The sequence below is a fragment of the Lissotriton vulgaris genome, chromosome 6 (assembly GCF_964263255.1).
Source record: "Lissotriton vulgaris chromosome 6, aLisVul1.2, whole genome shotgun sequence".
NCBI classification, from domain to species: Eukaryota; Metazoa; Chordata; class Amphibia; order Caudata; family Salamandridae; genus Lissotriton; species Lissotriton vulgaris.
The window spans coordinates 360,262,430-360,282,531 of record NC_141694.1 but is presented as its reverse complement, the minus strand read 5'-3'; the positions used below and the strand labels follow the sequence as shown (position 1 = coordinate 360,282,531).

The 20,102-nt window shown below is 41.5% G+C and overlaps 1 protein-coding gene across 1 annotated transcript in view; it reads left to right on the top strand.

Moving 5' to 3' along the window:
* ALLC (allantoicase) overlaps positions 1-20,102 on the top strand; it is a 798,769-nt gene that overhangs the window by 169,327 nt on the left and 609,340 nt on the right. Inside the window, exons 3-4 of the mRNA XM_086926374.1 lie at positions 3,686-3,779; positions 11,993-12,043. Of these exons, the coding sequence (XP_086782500.1) occupies positions 3,690-3,779; positions 11,993-12,043 (141 nt within the window). The 5' untranslated portion in view covers positions 3,686-3,689. The remainder of the gene's footprint in view (positions 1-3,685; positions 3,780-11,992; positions 12,044-20,102) is intronic.

Below are 20,102 nucleotides of genomic sequence, written 5' to 3'. Positions count from 1 at the left end.
ACTGATGCGACATATAAAAGCAGTTTAAAAGCACAGTGAAAGAACAGAAATAGGAAGCATGGAACGGACATAGGTAAAGAGAAGAGTGCATTACATATTTTGTAAAGTGCGCACCCCGTCTGGAGCCTGCTCCTTAGTCCAACAAAGGAACAGAGGACTACTCCTCCCACTACTCCAAATGTACATGTCCCATTCAGGCTAGTGCTGACTCAACCTGCCCCTCCTGGAGCCACACACACCTCACCAGCCCCGTTCACTCAAAAGCCAGACATGCAATTCACATCAGGCAGGCAGACACATAGCACACCGAAATGCCAACTTCTAAAAGTGGTATTTCTAAAATAGTTATAATACATCTGCGCACACCATTGCGCACCATTTATTATTACCATTTCAAATATACTAAGCATGACCACGCTGCTCCTCTCATATCAGGAATTACCACTGAAACACTTATCAGGGAATCCCCAATGCATTCCTATGGGAGGGCAGCCCCACAGTAGTGAGAAACCAAAACGGCTGTTTGTCACTACCAGGACATGTCATACACTTAAAGTACATGTCCTATTTTTTACCTACAATGCACCCTGCCCATAGGGATAGCTAGGGCCTACCTTAGGGTTGACTGACATGTAGTAAAAAGGGGGGGTTACAGACATGGCACACACTTTAGGTGCCACGTCACAGCGGTAGTGACACTGCGCGCACAAGCGCTGCAATGGCAGAGACCTGAGATAGGTTTGCAAGGCTACTTTAGTGGGTGGCGCAATCAGCGCTGCAAGCCCACCAGTAGCATTTAATTTACCAGCCCTGGGTATATGAGATACCACTTTTCAAGGAACTGACAGGTAAATTAAATAGGCCAAACAGGTGTAGACCAATCTTACCATCTTTAACTTAGAGAGCACACGCACTTTACACTTGTCAATGTTAAAATCCCCTGCCCACATAAGTGAGACACAGTTTGCGTCGCTATACTGGAATATTGCTATGGTGAATTCCAGTTTGTTAGGTGGCACGGGGCATGGGAAAATCTTCTGCTAGGTTTGCGCCAATGTCTGGCAGTAGCTTCAATAGAAGGGGGCAATAAAAGAAGCCTCGTGGTAAAGCACATATTATTTGCAACCGTAAATATACCAAATGTGAAAGGAGAAAACCAACCAGATGCAGAGTTTTTTAAATTCAGAAACACATAATCCCCTCTCAAGTTACTTCATGATGTGCCCACCTATCTCACCCTTCAAACCATAATAATTTCATGGGCCAAATCAACCTGACAACCTGCATTTAGCTTGCACCAATGTGCTGCCGTATTTATGGATTTTGGATGGCTTCTTGAGCCTCACGCTCTATAGGAGGAACCCCTTTCAAAGTAATCACATACAGTGCACACTCCAGGGGCAGATGCAGATTAATGATTTTTAATTGTTTTGAATCAGCTTGCTGAGTTAGGATGTGCCGATGAGATGCCGGGGGAGGGGGGCACAGCCAGGGTCTTGTAGCAGGGGCATGAGAATTATTGGAGGCCGTATCTTGGTGTGATTTTCTGGATTTTTCGAAGCTGCTGGACCTGAAGTTCAGAACTTCCCTTCTCAGGTAGCTTGGTAAGCTGTGTAAAGCGTCTTCAATTTTAGTAAGACACATGACAATGTTACTCAAAGCAGTGGAAAGTGATGTGCGCACACCCTATAAAATCTTCTCCAGCAAAAGGGTGTGATTCCCCTCCAGGCTGAGTACTGGCTTTGACACTATGTTCTCCCATACCCCTCTCCCCCGCGGGAAGATCGTGGCATAACCCTTTTGATTTGACACCACCCTCCATTCTTTTCCTTTTCCCGCTTTACGATTTTTCTTTGGTACCTCTGCCTAAAACTGAAGCTTGGCCCGGAGAGCCCATTTCTTCTCCCTCTTCCCCTGAAGCTAAGCCGGAGTAGTACCTAATTCTCCAGGTATGAGCACAGAGTCTTGGGCCTCCTCTATTTATAGTGTTAACAAGCATCACATACAACTGGTCGCAAAATACTTTTTGCAAATTGCGAACAGTATTATTGCAACAAGTTTGGTTATTTGTGAAGTCGCCTACGTACTAGTAAGTCAGTTTGCGAATTTCGATTTGTAGAGGGTAACAATTCTACCTGCCTTGGGAATATTAATGAGGTAGGTTACAAATTGGGACCCATGAGGAATCACAACCATCACAGGGATGGTGGCCTGCTGAGTTCATTAGACCACCATGCCTGTGATTGCTTAAAAAAAAGCATTTTCGTCCTTTAAATGCAACCCACGTTCCTTAAAGAAAAACTGGATGTGTTAAAACAAAAAATAAAATGAAAAGTGTCATTTTTATTTTTTAAGAACTTTTCATTTTATTTTTTAAGAGTAGGCAGTGCTCCATTCAACCATTGCCTAGTCTTAAAAATATTGTTTCTACATTCACAAAGGGGAGACTTTCCATTTACAAACGGGTTACCATCTCCTTTGAGGTGTCGGTAAAATATTCCTGTTTTGGAACTACATTTTGGTCTCAAAACGTTAATCGATCCCACTATGATTCGATAATAGGAAGGGACTCTCTAAACACGCCCCTTCCAAATATCGAATCGGTATTTGGTTGCATATCCAAATTGCCCTGCAATCAAAATTCGAGCTTCTTGCGCACAAATTTTGACTGCAGAAAGTCTTTGTACATCTGGTCCTCAGTCCGAAAAGATCCTGGCTGACCTTCAACCCAATGCTACGGACCTTCAGAAACAACTCTGATATCTGACGGAGAGAGTCCACTTTCTGGAGGAACTTGCCAAAGATGTCGAAGGTTGGCCCCAGCGCAGCAAAATGGGCATTGTGGGCCCTCGGAAGGACAGCGAGGGCCCCAACATGGTGGACTTCTTGGAGGCCTGGTTTAAGGACCAACTGGACTCACAGGCCTTCACCCCCTAATTCTCCAAGGAACTTACTCAACAAGTGCTGGTCAGACGTCCCCCTCTAGGTCCTGGCAAATATCCTTAATTTTAAGGACAGAGATGCTATCCTTCGTGAGGCACAAAAAACATGTTCCACCTGAGTTGTGAGTTTCTACAAATACACAACATATAAGTCTCCTTGATAAATGTTGATTTAAGCAATGAAACTGTGATAATTACTTTTTTGATAGGAATGTTTTCTTAATTTTGAAAAAATATTATTTCTTGAACTTGATAATTATCTTGGGCTTATTATATACTGTTTCAAGTGAATCACATGCTGTTAACAAGTTACTTCGATTGCAAAACAACTAGCGACAGAAATATAAATAGCACTTCCCAGCATAACCTGAAGTTCTGAGAAACAAAAATAGAGGGAGGCCCAATTCAGCAGTATTTTACCAGGCCCCAGACAGTGTCAGTACGCAAAACCCCTCCTGTACTTAACAGTTTGTTTTGTGAGTGGGTTTCGCCCACAAGAGTGATTACACCATAGGTGTGGATTCGTATGGGTTCCTCACCATATTTGACAGGGATGGGGCATTCATTTTACATTACACCACTGGTGGAGCTTCTGTTGGACCACGTGAAAAGTACTATTGAATGGATTTGTACATTCCGGTCTCTTTTAAAAGCATAAACAATAAATTAGAATTTTTTAATTTGTAAAAACTCTTACTTGCCTTTAGAAAAATATTAATTTATACATTTGTCAATATTTATAGAAAAATGGCATCTGAACAGAAAGAAGCCCAAAGTGAGCAAGTTCCTGATTTTGTCCAATTGAATGACTTGGCAATTGAAACAGTAGGTGGCAAGGTAAGGCAAATTCTGAAATGTTGTGAGTTTATTGAAGCATACTCCTTTCTATGGCGTCAAGGTGTCACTATGAAAATGTGAACAGGTTCAATACACTGATCAGGTTTTTATAGAGCTCAGCTAATCACTCGTTAGGATCTCATGGCGCTGAGTGGGGGTGGGGGAGGGTCTGCAGTTCAGTCGAAGAGCCAGGTCTTGAGGTTTTCCCTGATTGAGGCAGTGAAGGTGATTGCCTGAGATGCAGAGGTAGAGAGTTCAAGGTCTTCATAGCGGGGCAGGAAAAGGATCTTCCACCGAATGAAGTCTTGCGGATCAGTGGGATAGTGGCCAGGGCCAGATGGGAGGAGCAGAGATGTCTGGTGGCTGTGTAGAAGGAGAGGTGGTGGTTGAAAGTATGCAGGGCTTTGTAGAAGTAAGTAAGGAGCTTAAACATTATTCCTTTGTTGATCAGGAGCCATTGAAGGTCTCGCACATGACCGGAAATGTGGCTGCAGCGGGGGATGTCCAGGATTAGTCTGGCGGAGCCATTGTGGTTCATACTTTCTCAGTGTTAAAAAAACATTGGCTCTTATTTAGAGTTGGGTGGATGGAGGACACCTTCCAAAAAGTGCCAGACATCCTATCCACTGTATTATGATACCTTTATGTTAATGACACCGAAAAAAATAGCAGGCAGGATATCCCAAAATTTTGGCAGATGTCTTGCTCTGCCAAACTAAATATTTTGAATTTTATACCAGATATTGTGGCTCATTTGTGTAGTGTTCACCTACAGTAATAGTGGGAAAACATGAAGTCATACAGAAGTTGCCTTTGCCATTGGTAAACAAAACCTTTTTTTCTTGTTGACAAAAGTTCATGCAATCCTCACCTTTTCTGCTTCTCAAGGCCCTGTGCTTCCAAAATGGAACCCACAGGCCTCCATGTTATACATTACATAGAGGCATACACATGCTACCCAGCACACACACATAAGTAGCACTCACTAAGCGTGGCCCTACACACAATATCTGCTGACCAAGGGTGAGTTCACAGTAATAGAACTTTAAATGAGTGGGCCAGTAGGCCCCTCACCAGTAACACAGGTAAAAAGGCCTGTTCACACTACTGATTCGAGTGAACACAACATAGGTATGCTTCCACCACAGTGCTTGTGTCACTTAATTCCAGTTAACCCTCTACCTTCACAAGAGCAGCACTCAGTGCACCCCTCCTAGTCTAACCAGACTGCATTACCATGAGACAGGACTAGGTTATGGGGCAAACGCATGATCAATGTTTGCCCATAACCAAAAATGATTTCCAGGGATATGGATATCCGTGCAGCTTGGGTACTTAGGGCAAGGGTGCACATGTCATCAAGCAGATAACTTTTCCGAATCTCTGACAGTATATCGACGGACAGAATATCGACCTACAGCAACATCGACGCTGGAATATCGAAGGCAAGTATATCGACACCCTATCTACAACATGTTAAGTACAAAAATATGGAAACTAAAATATCGATGTTAAAAATATTGTAATTAAAAATATCGGGTTTTTTCTGTAAAAAAAGTTAAATAAAGTAAATAATACTTATAAATAAATTAAACATAGTTAAACATATTTAATAATGTTTAAAATTAATAAATAATACGTGTTTAATAAAACTTTATTTAAAAATAAACATATAATATATTTACTTACTTAATAACAATATTTATTAATTAATAACAAATACCATAAATTATAAATACATCTACACACATAACATAATAACATAAATAAAAAGAATTAATTATATTTAATAAATTAAAAAAATGAAATATGCTTTCAATTTTTTAAAAGTTAATTAAATACAACATTATCTAAAATAATACAAAAAATATTAAATACATAAATAAATAAAAATACTATTTAAAGTCCCAAAAAAACTACATTAACGAAAACATTGGATAACGTAGAATGTAAAATTACTGTTAACCACTCCAGTAAATTAAACAGTAGGGAAAACATTAAATAGCATAGGGGTAAAAATTACTATTCCCACTCCAGAGAGTGCAAAAGTAGGGAAAGCGTTGGATAGCGTAGAGGTAAAAATTACTATTCCCACTCCAGAGAGTGCAACAGTAGGCAAAGCATTGGATAGCGGGTGGGTAAAAATTACTATTGCCACTCCAGTGAGTGCAACAGTAGGAAAAGCGTTGGATAGCGGGTGGGTAAAAATTACTATTCCAACTCCAGAGGGTGAAACAGTAGGGAAAGCGTTGGATAGCGGGTGGGTAAAAATTAGTTTTCCCACTCCAGAGGGTGCAACAGTAGGGAAAGCGTTGGATAGTGTAGGGATAAAAATTACTATTCCAACTCCAGAGGGTGTAACAGTAGGTAAAGCGTTGGATAGCACAGGGGTAAAAATTACTATTCCAACTCCAGAGGGTGCAACAGTAGGGAAAGCGTTGGATAGTGTAAGGGTAAAAATTACTATTCCAACTCCAGAGGGTGCAACAGTAGGGAAAGCATTGGATAGCGTAGGGGTTAAAATTACTATTCCAACTCCAGAGGGTGCAACAGTAGGGAAAGCGTTGGATAGCATAGGGGTACAAATTACTATTCCCACTCCAGTGAGTGCAACAGTAGGGAAAGCGTTGGATAGCGTACGGGTAAAAATTACTATTCCAACTCCAGAGGGTGCAACAGTAGGGAAAGCGTTTGATAGCGTAAGGATAAAAATTACTATCCAGACTCCAAAGGGTGCAACAGTAAGGAAAGCGTTGGATAGCGTAGGGATAAAAATTACTATCCCAACTCCAGAGGGTGTAACAGTACAGAAATCGTTGGATAGCGTAGGGTTAAAAATACTATTCCAACTCCAAAGGGTGCAACAGTAGGGAAAGCATTTGATAGCGTAGAATTTAAATTTCACATACTTATAAATAAATTTTATATTTAAAATAATGTATAATTACATTTTTAAACAAATTTACATCATTTACAAACAATTAATCATTATTAAAAACAATTATATTTGAATAATATATTAACAATAAATTATCAACAAATACCAATAAATATTCATTATTAAATATTACTCACCAAAAAATAAATATTAAAGAATTAAATACATTTCATTACATAAAAATATGATTTCAAATAAATTCACAATTAAAACTTATTAAACAATATACCAAATAATACTTTTTAAAATAAAATATTGGTTACCAATTAATTACAAATATTTTCCAATTAATAAGAAATAATTACCAATTAAAAATGTTAATTCAAATTAACACAATTATTTACCTATTAAAAAATGAATTACCAATGTAAAAAATGATTTCCAAATTACAAACATGAATTACCAATTTAAATAATTTGTTAACAATTAAAAACATTAATTACCAATTAGAAAAATCAATTATCAATTAATATAATTAATTGTCAATTAATAATTAATTTAAAATAAATTATGTATCCATTACAAAAAAAATTATAAATCTATAATGAATTACAATTAAATTACTTACCACCCAATTCCCCTATAAACCCACAACGCACTACAGAAATAGAAACAAAATTAATTAAAAAAAATGTATAATTCCTATAAATTAATAATTAATTTAGTATATTTAAATTACTTCCCACCCTATTCCCCTATAACACACAACCAGCTCCGGTACTAAAACATAAAATGTACTTAAAAATACCATTAAATACCAATCAAATAATTAATTTATCAATTAAAAAACTGAATTGCCAATTAATAATTAATTTATCAATAAAAATAATTAATTGCCAATTATTAATTAATTTAAAAAAATACTTATCCATAAAAATAAAAAAATTCATTAATTAATTACAATTAAAATACTTCCAACCCAATTCCCCTATAAACCCACAACCCGCTACAGAAATAAAAACATAGAATAATTAAAATTAATTCATAATTCCTAAAAAATAATAATTAATTTTGTATATTTATATTACTTTCCACCCTATTCCCCCATAAACCCACAACCCGCTCCGGTACTAAAACATAAAATTTACGTTAAAAGAACATTATTAATATATAAAAATAATACACATATAATTTAAAACAATTTAAATACTTAGCAAAAACATATTACACATACATAATTAAAAACAAATATCGATATTAGTAACATCGAAATTAGTTACATCGATATATATGCTATCGATATTACTAACTTCAATATTACTTACATCGATATAAATAAATTCGATATTACTTACCTTAGGGTCGATATTCTGTCCAACGATATTCATGACATTGCAATTCTGTACCTTTGATATTTGCAACACGATATTTGTGTAGGTCGACAATTAGGACTCGATATTTTGACTGTGTACCAACTTTTCCGTCCCAAAAATCTGTTTAGCATATTCTGTTCTTTTTCTTGGTTGTGTAAGAAAATAAAACTGTAATAACTTAAAAAAAAATTATTTAAAGATTTTACATAAAACATAACATGAGTGGGCGCTTAGTGGCCAGCATTGGAATCATACCTTCATAGAGTACAGTAGCGACAGAGCAAGACAACGGTCCACCTGTGTCACCCCCTCCGATGTACATCCCAAATCCATGCCGGGACTTACGGTGCCCGCACCCCCATCCAAATAATTGCAATGCTGTGCCTGGCCAGTACCAACAATAGACGCTGAAGCTTATACACCATCTTGCTTTGATTTTTATGCTTTCGTATCAATCCTAATAGACAGAGGTTGTGTGATAGTTGCACTCTGCTATTCAAGCTGCCTCTTATTCGCTACACTACCTCTGCCCAGAAATTCCTGACCTCAGGACATTCCCATGCCAAATGCAAGAAGTTGGCCCCCTCTTTATGACACCTGGGGCATGAGTTGGGTCTACTAGGCGCCATGCGATGTATTCTCTCTGGGGTCATGTATATGAGTGCTCCTACCACCCTCCAATCCTTATCTTCCAAGGCAGCCTCCAGGTCCACATTCCAAGCTGCAAATGCCATAGGAAGAGGTGAGCTAGCATCGTCCTTCATCGCCCTATACACCAAAGAGGAAGTACGTCTGCCCGCCCCACATGTGAATAGGATGTCTAATGTCTGTATAAGCAGTGTTATCAATGGATACGTGGGCCATATTCCTTTGAATACGTTTGTTAAGGCAGCGTATTGCAGGTATTGCCCCTGCCCCAGTCCAAAATCACTGCAAGCCTGTTGAAATGTGATAAAGCTCTCGCTCGGGTACAAGTCGGCGAGCTTGTCGCACCGCCCCTCCCTCCTTCCTTGCCCGAAACAACATATTGGCCATCACTCTCTTAACAGGTGCTAGGTCCCACACTGACAATTCCCGGTGGAACGGTCGTGTTTCAGAATTCGTTCTACAAACGTTTCCCAAATGCGCACTGTCTGCCCGACCACATACGGAACTGCAACTGATGTGCCCACTCCCCCATGAGCAGTGCTGGCACATCAGCAACTAGAACACTATCTCAGATTAGCCGTTTCTCCCAATTTTCCCCCTCGGCCAACAACCTAGCAGTGTGCTGTAGTTGCGCAGAATAGTAGTAGAGCAGATCCAATCTGGGAGCCTCAAGTCCGCCCTCCTCATACGTGCGATTCAGTGTAGCAAGTACCACCCTTCTGCGCCATCCCGCCCAGTACAGATTTATCAAACACCGTAATAACTTGGGGTTTCCCTCAGATCTGCATTATTGCTCTCTGCTTCCTCTATGACTTCTCAAAATCAATAGACTCTCCCTTAATAGCTGTCCAATGTTTCTCTGAAAAAAACATTCATATCAATGTTAGAAGCTAATCATGGCCATCTTCATTCAGTTATGTCCTGCAAATATCCCATGGTTTGAAGCATCTGGCTGCACAATTAATTACGTACTATTATCTGAGATTTTAAACCCCCAAGCTGAACACAAGGGGCCCAATTCACAAAGGTAAATTGAGATGAAAGTCTAGCTTTATGACCTTCAGTATCCACAAAGGGCATTGACTACTTTAAAATGCCCTTTGTGAATACTAAAAGTAAAACTTAGCAAATTTCGGTTTTCACAAAGGGAGTTTACAGTAGTAAATGCCCTTTGTGAATACCCAAAGTCACAAAGTTAGACTCTCATCTCAGTTTATCTTTGTGAATCGGCCCCAACGTCTCTTTCTGGTTGTCAAAAGCCTTTTCTAGAATTCTGTGCGGCCTGAAAAGGCATCACGTCGGTCTGGGTTTTGGTAGGCACTCTAGTCAATAATGGGCTGGATCCTAGTCTAAATGCCTTCAGGGTACCACTGTCAACAGGGTGGCCAAGAATGCTTAAGTATCTGCCCCATCTGGCTATTTCTTGCCTTAATAGCCCCGTCAGCCTTTTACATGGCATGGAACAGTCACCCTGTACCAGGTGATTCCCCAGCTGGTGATGCAGACAGGTATATCATCCAAATAGGTAACACTAAAGTCATTAAAACCAGACATGGCCTATTTTGAAAGCCTCTGAAAAGTAGAAGGGCATCGTGCATACCAAACATCATAACCTTGAACTGAAGTGGCCTCCTGAGGTTAACAATATAGATATTCTGAAGAGACCCACATGCAGCGCACCCGTAGGGATGGGAGGTTGCAGGACGATCTACTGGCTTGGAGAATGCTGTGCATGGAGGGCCTGGCAGAGGATGACTCAGATGCCACTAGCGCTGAGTTGTTTTCTTCTGATGCTTCGGGGGCTGAATCTGGAGGGGAGAGTGGAGAGGGGGAGGGCCGTGGGACTGTGTAGGTGCCCTCTGTTGCCACGTTACAATACCCTGACTAAGTATGAATGTATATAGCTGAGATTCTCATGAGTCTAAGTAGCCTTGATATTGACTAGGCCTTCGATGGCCCTCACACAAATATCCTGCTCTATTGGATCAGTACGGGGGATGCCATTTTTGGGGGTGAATTGTTGTTGTTTGACTGTTGTGTGCTATATTGTTCTGCTGTGCTAAAAAATGGCGAAGGCATTGCTACATCGCTTATCCTTGGGGCGCGGATGCAGACTCCTCCCTTGATGGGCATGCCCCGATCCTGCTCTGCCCAGTTTCCAGGATGTGGGCCATACATGGCTGTGTAGTGTCCTTGAAACTGCATATTTTTGTTGCTTGTACGTTAATAGTACTGATGTCGCTGTGCTTTGTGCCCCGCTTTTTCTGAGACTTCGCTACAATAAAAACATGTTTTAAAAAAAACAATATAGATATTTCCTTTGGACCATCAGTCAAATGTCTGAAGGTAAATTAATTATAAACTCTGCAACCCCTGACTTATAATGATTTGGGTTGCATCTATCTTGTAGTCACAGTAAAGTGGCTGATATCCACGCAGACCCTGAATTCTGGCATCCTCCTTTGGCGCTAGCAATTATGGGCTGGAGTAAAGAGTGCTGGGTCGTCCAATCATACTTTTTTCACCAACAAAGTTGCTCTACAAGCATGTTTAGGTTATCTAGGTTTAGGCACTATTGGAAACAAACATACAGCACTGTTCATTGCGCTCCCATCATTGCCACCCTATATTGAGGTCCACAAATAGTGAATACTACTTTTTTCGCAGAGCTCAAAAATTCGAGAGACTGCTCTGGCAAAATTTCCCAATTTGGGCCAAAGATTATTAGTGGGCAGATTTTTAGCACTGTGACCTTTCAATGAAGAGACAGTAGTAAACACAAATTGAGAAAGGGAAATTTTGTAAGAGAAAACAGCAGCAGCAGATGAAACCCTACACCAGAAAGCAGGTTGAGAAACGATGTTGTGGAATACAGAAACCCTTAATATGCTATTTAATTAACAATACATTATGCAACAGCTATCCTAAGAAAGAACTTACTTGTCAAATATTGATCCTAACTTGCGACCATCTTTAAAAATAACTTAGGAAACATAGGAAACCCGTTTCTGAGTAAAATGTACAATAAGTACTTTACATTATGGCATGATTTTTAAACATTGTTGTGTCGAAGGAGCATCAAAACAAGAAACCATTACAAAAAAATATGGCTAAAGCCAACAGGTATGGCTTTAATGTGCTAATGCGACACATAAATGCTGCTTCCAGGCGTTGGTACATTAACAGAGGCCTTTTGGCTTTGCAAATGATTTTTTGATTTTGCCTTGACACAATTCATTTCACCTGAATGCTCGACATGAAATAAAACATTTTGAAACAAAAGTTCTTAGATTGTGCTTTTGCCACCTTTTCAGGTTCTGTTTGCAACGGATGATTTTTTTGCACCCGCGGAAAATCTCTTAAAGGTATGTTAATTTGGTCCTTTATTTAAGATGTCCATGAAGTATTGTTTGATGAACATAAATTAGAATTAGACAGTATTATCGAAATATGTGTATGAACATCTCCTATGTGCAATTGGCTCATTCAGAAAAGCAACATTTTGACCAATAGAAAGCCTCCGATGGAACATTATAATACTGAGAAAAAATATTCTCGATACCTTTTAAACCTATATGTGTCATCCCAATGAAAGGGTATTTGCAAATCAATCATCCTGCACCAAGATACAGTTTGACTGTTTGGACCGCTCAGTAAATTGTTTCTGAAAGTAATTGTGGTATTTCACATCACATCCTGTGCCCATTTGCATCTATCCCAGCTGTTAGATTTGGGGGTCTCTAGTTGGCACAGGTAGGTACTTGTGACAAATAGGGACCCTTACCTCTAGTCAGGGTAAGGGTTACACTCCTAAAATAACCCCTGCTCACCCCCTTGGTAGCTTGGCACGAGCAGACAGGCTTATCTCAGAGGCAGTGTGTAAAGCATTTGTGACCACAAACAGTAACCCAGTGACAACACTACAGATGGACACCAATACAGTTGTATATTAAAAATAAGTATTCTTTATATAGATTTAACACAAGACCATAAATGACAAAAATACACAATACTATACTTGAGATGGTAGTTTTAGATTAGTTCAGTTCAGTTCTTAAAATGCGTCACTTTGCATCAATGTACCTTACAATGCGTTGGGCTTCCACAACAAGCAATGTTGCAGCAATGGAAAATGCGGCAACGTTCCGGTGCAAAGAAATAAAGACATGAAGATCTTCCAGATGCAGGACGCTTCTCCGATGATGCGAGAAGTCTCGATTCGATGCGCCAGCTGCATCAGCGACACCCTTGTTCAGCGACGCGACGTCAACAGCCTCGGCTGCGACACTCTTCTCCAATATTGCGAGAAGCTATCGCACAATGCGACGAACTATAGCGCCGACATTCAAGATGCAACAGCAGCAGCTTCGACGGTGGCGCACTTCTCTGTGGGATGCAAGGTGCTTTTCTTGATGCGGTGCAATACAACAGCTACAGCGCTGACATTCACAATGCGACTGCAGCAGCAGCGACAGCGACACACTCCTTCCTCGTTGCAAGACACTTCTCTCGATACTGTGCAATATGGCAGCAGCAGCGACAGCGACACACTTCTTCCTCGTTGCAAGACACTTCTCTCGATGCTGTGCAATACGACAGCTACAGGGCCGACATTCAAGATGCGACCCAGCAGCAGCGACACGCATCCTCTTCGTTGCGAGATGCTTCTCTCGATGCGGTGCAATACGACAGCAACAGCGCCGACATTCACGATGCAACGGCAGCAGCAGCTCCTTGCGACACGCTTCTTCCTCGTTGAGTCACGCTTCTAGCTTCTTGCGACACGCAGTCCCTCAGAAGGGCAAAAACAGCAGCAGGCACTTCCAAAGAACTCTGGGGAGCTGGGAGTTGAAGTCTGTTGTCCCTGAGACTTCAGCAGGAGGCAAGCTCTATTCCAAGCCCTTGGAGATCCTTCACAAGTTGAAAGCAAAGTACACAAAGTTCCTTTCCCTGAGTCAGTTAGGATAGTAAGATGTAATAATCTAACTGCCCATTCTGGCCTTTGGAGAACAGGTAGCCTTGTAATAGTGAAAACCGAAAATGGCTGTAATTCCCTATTAGGACATGCCACACACATCATGACATGTCCTACCTTATACTTACAATGCACCCTGCCCTTGGGCCTACCATAGGGGTGTCTGATATGAAGAAAAGGGAAGGTTTAGGCACTGGCAAGTGGGTGCACTTACCCAGTCAGCATGACGGTACCAGACTACACGCAGTCTCTTCAATGGCAGACCTTAGAGACATTTTACAAGGCTGCTTCTGTGGGTGGCACAACCAGTGCTGCAAGCCCAGCAGCAGCATTTGGATTTACAAGCCCTGAGCACACTCAGTGCACTATACTAGGGTCTGACAAGTAAACCAAACAAGCCAATCATGGAATCACTGATCAATACATTAATTTACAGTAGGGCGCACTTGCACTGTGGCACTGGACAGCAGTTGTACAGTGCCCAGAGTCATAAAACCGCCAACAATAGGTCAGAAAAAATTGAGTAGGAAGGTAAAAAGTTCACTGATGACCCTGCAAAAAGGGCCAAGTCCAACACCCACCCATTCATTGTAGCAGGTCCAGGAAAGGATTGTCAAATTGATGGAGTTAGTGATGACGGAGGTGGACCATCTTTTGGTTGAGTGCAGACCTCCCACTAGTGTACTCCATGCTAGGTAAGCACTAGGCCTTCCAACCTAATATTTGTATTCATTTTAACCTTGAGCTAATACTCTCAAGAATCTGCTGAGATGAGTACAACTTATCCGAAAGCCTAGATCTTGAAGGAGAAGGCCCTGCTGCTGGCTGTACTGGGGAGAACAGGAGCTTGAGAGCAGAGGAGGGTCCTGACCTAGAGGACCAGCCCAAGGCAGCAGGTGACCGACTGAGCCCTCATAGTGGGCAAAACACTTAGGAAAGCCTACACCGGAGTCATGTGAACCTAAACCCCAGTTGACTTTGATAGAAATCGAAATCTCTGTGCAACAGCTTCATTATTGGTGGTTCAGTAACGTCCTGGACACAATGAAGGACTCCACTTTCCTGTGAACCCGCAATGTGCCATTAGCGTGCCCTCAAGAAAACCCCTCTTTTAGATTTGTGCGGACCGCTACAAGTCCCTCTAAGCCTGACATGAACTTTATGGTTTCTTCCCTCAACTTAAGCCTCTGGGACATGGTCAGTTAAACTCAGACCCTTCTAAATATTGCCCTACGAGTTATGGTCCCAGAGAAACCACTGTTTGTTTTATTTTTTTATTGTTCTTTATTGAAATTTTACAGGTACATGAAAACAATAAACACCCGGGTCTTAATCATTGTCTGTAACATGGTCAGGCATTTTTACAGTGTAGTTACTATTGCAACAGAAGTGAAATTGTTCGAGCCTCAGTGTGTTGTGCATGCTGTTGTGACATTGATATCTCCACAGCAGGATCACTGACAGACACTGGGGAGTCTACAATATTGTGTGGGGTGTGGTGCTTCACGGCAGTCGCAGATCAGATTCCGCCAACAATAGTACGTTCCACCACATGATCTGTGTTTCCCATGCCATCCAGCATGTTGAGAGACGTCATCTTTGTCACTTCTCCACGCAGTCACCGGCGGTGCAGATGCCGCCTTCCATTGCATTGCTGGGGAAACAGTGTTTACTACGCATGCTTTACATCGCATGCCATTACAATGCGGTCTTCACACCGACGGCGTTGTTACATAGTGAACCATTACATTGCAAGTGGTTACAACGACTTGCGATAGAGGGCAGAAGGTGTTCGATTTACAATCCAACACCTTCCCTGCTCTTGCACAAACTGGAGTAGGAATAGTAAATTATACTATTCCTAAGTCCAGCGCGTCCCCTACAGTGAGTCGTTGTAATGACTTGCGATGTAATGGTTTGCGATGTAACAACGCGGTCATTGTAACGACTGTGTTGTAATGGCATGTGATGTAAAGCATGCGTAGTAACAACATATATTCACATCAGTCCAGAATGGGCACAGTGCCAACGAAACAACTGTTTAAAGATCAAGTTTCACCCTACCTCTAAATTAAGGTGCTCCAATGCCCCTGGAAGGTGTCATCAGTTTATTCAATCCAAGTTTGTGACACCCAGTACCTGATAAGCATGAAGCACTAAACCTATTATTGCCTGTTGGCATCCTGATATTGCGTGGGAACTGTTGGCAGCATTGCAGGCCCCGGTATCTGTTTGTAACCACCCGAGTATGCGCCAACGTCTTTTGTCTTTTTTTTGTTGCCAACCAATAACACCTGCATATTGTGGCTTCGGTCCCCAATTAAATTTGGGTGTTTTATTATTTGGTACTGGATATATTATGTGCAGCACTTACCCAAGTCTACTGAGTCGAGCTGGATGATTGTTTTTACTTTGTGTAACATGACAACAAAACAGTGTGCCGTTTTTGCAGTAATTTGCTGCTTACACAACTATGAAATTTCACTATAGGTTCAGTATTTCGCTCTTTCACACAGTGGAAACAATTTGCATAAACCTAGTGAATCCTCTCCGGTTGTGAAATTTTACTGCAGGAGCATTCCTTGTGTTACAAGTGTTCAATTGTATTTTTCGCTCACTGCTATGAGTGAATTATCACTCTTGAGCCATGTGTTCTAGTGGGAACTAGGACAAAGGGCAAAGCACAGCAGCTGAGATGCATTGTTACCACAGCTGGAATTGAAATTGATAGGTCTGGTTATAAGCCCCAGGTTCCCAGAGAGTAAAAACTGAACTGTGAAGGGTAAAACGGATTACAGTCAGTGCATACCGTAACTGTGCTTTTGCAGTTAAATGTAGTGGTCACAATCTGACTATATATGTGATAGAATAAAATATTACTTATGTCTTCTGATTTTTAGACCTGTGTGTTATTTTTCCTTTCCTATTTTTTTGGTGCATGTAAAGAAAGAAGAAGTTCTATTTGAGGACCGGAGGCGAGGATTATGGGTTCTTTTACATACAGCAGCCCCCATTTATTTTAGGAAAACAAGAACTACATTCATCTAAGGAACACTGGGAATAGTAAAAACAAACAATGGATAAAGCAGTCCAACAGGTCAATCACAGGGCACCGTCTGCATTATAGCCCTTTTCCTCTGTTCCCAATGCCTCGTTCTTTGCTGCTTGCAGCCCAGATATGTGGCATTTTGCTTTTCTTTTACCTTATGTGCGTGGTTCACAGTTTCTATACTCTGTAAGCGCGTGGACAGGGTCGCAGGATCACTTTGCGCTCCTACGCAGTGGTATCACATTCCTGGTCAGTGTAGAGTGCAGAGGAGTCCTCCCTCCACTCGGTGGCGCTGTGGCAGGATAGTTTTTCTATGGTTTGAGTCACGCGATTTAGACATTTCTGTCAGTGAAGGGAGCCAAAATTGCGCACTGCTTGCCTGAGTCTCTGCTGCTCCTGGAGAATGGCGCCTCCAGGGCCTGGAGGGACTTACAAGCCTAAAAATTGGTGAAAATAGACACTCTTAATGCGTGAGGTATGGTAGTAAGTGCTATTCCACGATGCTCCATTTCTAACAGAATGTAGCGTTGGGCAATTTTTAATCTCCATCTGGAGCGTGTTCCACAGTTTCACTGTGCTCAGGATAAAGCTACTTCTTCCCCGTCAAACTTTCTTAAATATGGATGTCTGGAGGAGTTTGATCTGAGCTGAACGTAGGTTTCTATGTGGGCGATACCAGGTGAAATGTTGTTTCAGGAACGCTGGTTCGGTTTCATGCATTGCTTTGTACGCTAGACATTAAGATTTCAATTCTATCCTCTTTTTCACCAGAAGCCAGTGGAGTATTTTTAAGCCTTGGGAAATGGACTGGAATTTGGAGATATCCAGCAGCATTCTGGCGGCTGCGTTCTACACCCGCTGGAGTTGGAGCATGTGCTGTTTTTGAAGACCCAGATATAAAGCATTTCCGTAATCCAGTCTAGCCATGGCTAGAACCGTCACAAGTGTTTTTACAGCTTAAGGGTAATAATGGCGCACACCTTCTGGATTTTCTTAAGTGTTAGAAAGACCTGAGAAGTAACCTTGTTGATCTGATTTTGGAAAGTCGGTCTGTCATCAAAGATGATGGCCAGATTCCTCACCTTACGGACTAGGGCTGGAAGAGTTCCCATACCAGGAGGCCGCCAATTCTGTGACCAAAAAGAGGTGTCAGATCCTAATAGGAGAACCTCTGTTTTGCTTCCATTGAGCTTTAGGCAGTTTGCCCTCATCCATTGGTCTACGTGGGACATACATAGGCTAAAACGATCAGCGGTTTCCTCTGAGTTGCTTGAATTGGACAGCACTATTTGAGTGTCCGTGTGGGAAACCAACGAAAAGCCAAACTGCCTATTGATATCAGCTAAGGGGGTCACATATAAGTTGAACAAAATGGGGCTCAGTGAGGAGCCCTGCAGCCCCCCACATGGAAACGTGAACTGCTCTGAGCAAGAGTCACCAATCTGAGCATATTGAAACATATTGTTCAGATAAGATTTAGAGCAAACTTCTTGACTCCTACCTCCTAGAGCCTTCTAAGAAGAATGTCGTGGTTGACGGTGTCAAACGCTGCCGATAGATCCAGAAGGATCAGGGCCGCCTTGGCTTTGTCCGGAGCTCCTCTACTGCTATAACCAAGGCAGTCTCCATGCTGTGCCCCAGTCGGAAACCATGTTGTGAGGAATCCAACAGGTCTGCCGAGGAAATGAAGGCATTGAGTTAGGAGTTTAGAATTTTTTCCAAGACCTTGGCCGGGAAAGGAATTCTCGCGATAGGTCTGTAGTTGCTGTGGTGGCTGGGAACTAGATAGGTTCTTTAGTAGAGGAAGAATTGAGACCATTTTCCACGCATCTGGGAAGATGCCTGAACTAATAATCTCTTTAAAGAGTATGCTAAGTTGCTCGCTAATACTATTGGGTGCCATTTGAAATATTTTAGGCGGGTAAGGGTCTGAGGGTGCTCAGAATTGTTTTGATCTAACTACCTGCAAAATCTGTTCTGAGTTCGGTGGAACAAAGGAATCCATAACATTGACGAGCACGTAGGAGTTGTAGTGGGAGTGTCAGCTGGGCGGTCGGTGCCCTTATATATGAGGGATTCAAAAATAGTTTGTACTTTGTTCTTAAAGAACCCTGCAAGTTGGTTGCAGAATGACACACTGCTATCCTCTTTGAGTGGTTCAGGTAGTTTGACTAGTTTCTTTAAGGTTGCAAAGAGTACTTTGCTAGAGTTACCTGCCTGACGGATTTTCTCTGAGAAATAACTGCTTTTCTTATCCAAGATAATTTTTTTATAGGTGCTCAGTGACTGTGCATATAAAGTTTTGTCAGCTTCAGCCTAATTTCTTCTCCAACATCTCTCAGATTTTCTAAAGAGTTGCTTCTGTGTGAGCAATGCATCACAGAACCAGGGTTCGGATATCTTCATATGCTTGCTAGTGAGGCTTTATTTCAGAGCTAATGCATTTATTGTGGTTTTAACCCAATTGGTGAAACTACCTGTTGCCATATTTACCTCGGACGATAGGTCAGGTTTTAAAGATGCTAATGCGCATTGCATCAGATGATAGTTAAAATCACCTAAGAGAGAAATCCTGTAAAACTGTACTTGTTTCTAAGATTGGGCTAATGATTTCTTCAAATTTTCTTTTCACACCGGGCGGTCTATACAATAATGTACCATCTAACATGTAGTTGTCACTTAAAGTGATTCTAAAAGAGAGCAATTCGAAGTCAGTGCTGCTTCCTGCAGGGGAACTTTTTATAGCCATGGTATCCTTAATAATGATTGCTAAGCCACCTCCCCGTTTATCCTGTCTATCATTTCTGATTATAGGAAAACCTTGAGGGATAGCTAAGTACAGTTTGAGATCAGAGGTGCTCTCTGGCCATGTTTCGGTGACAAAAGCCATATCTATTTTGTGTGCTGTTGACAACTCTACTAATTCTGCATTATGTTTGATCGGAGAGTGAGTGGTAATAAGCAGACCTAAAACCGACTTGGGTAAAGGTTTTTGCTGGCGCAAATCATGTTTCACAGTAAGACAACCTTTTGTTTTCATGAAGAGAAAATTTGCATCACAATGCGGACATAACTTGGGCTCCTTCAATAGGTCGAGCTGCTGGCAGAGAGGCTTCACATTGGGTTTATTGAGACTCAAAAGATAATTTTTTGAGTGTGTCAATCTGGGCCCCGTTTTTAATAGACGGACAGTGGTTGTGGCCCTGGACCCGGTCCAGGTGCAGACAGGGTTGCCTTTGGTGCGCCGGCAGCGTGCCCGCTGCCCGCGTTCGCTCCGGCATCCTGCTTATGTAGCAGTGAAGCAGCCGCGTTGGAACAGGGCTTGAATCGGAACACTTAGGCAAGTATGCTACCATAAGCTATATTAAAAAAAAGTTTAAAGTAGATGTTTAAGAACGGT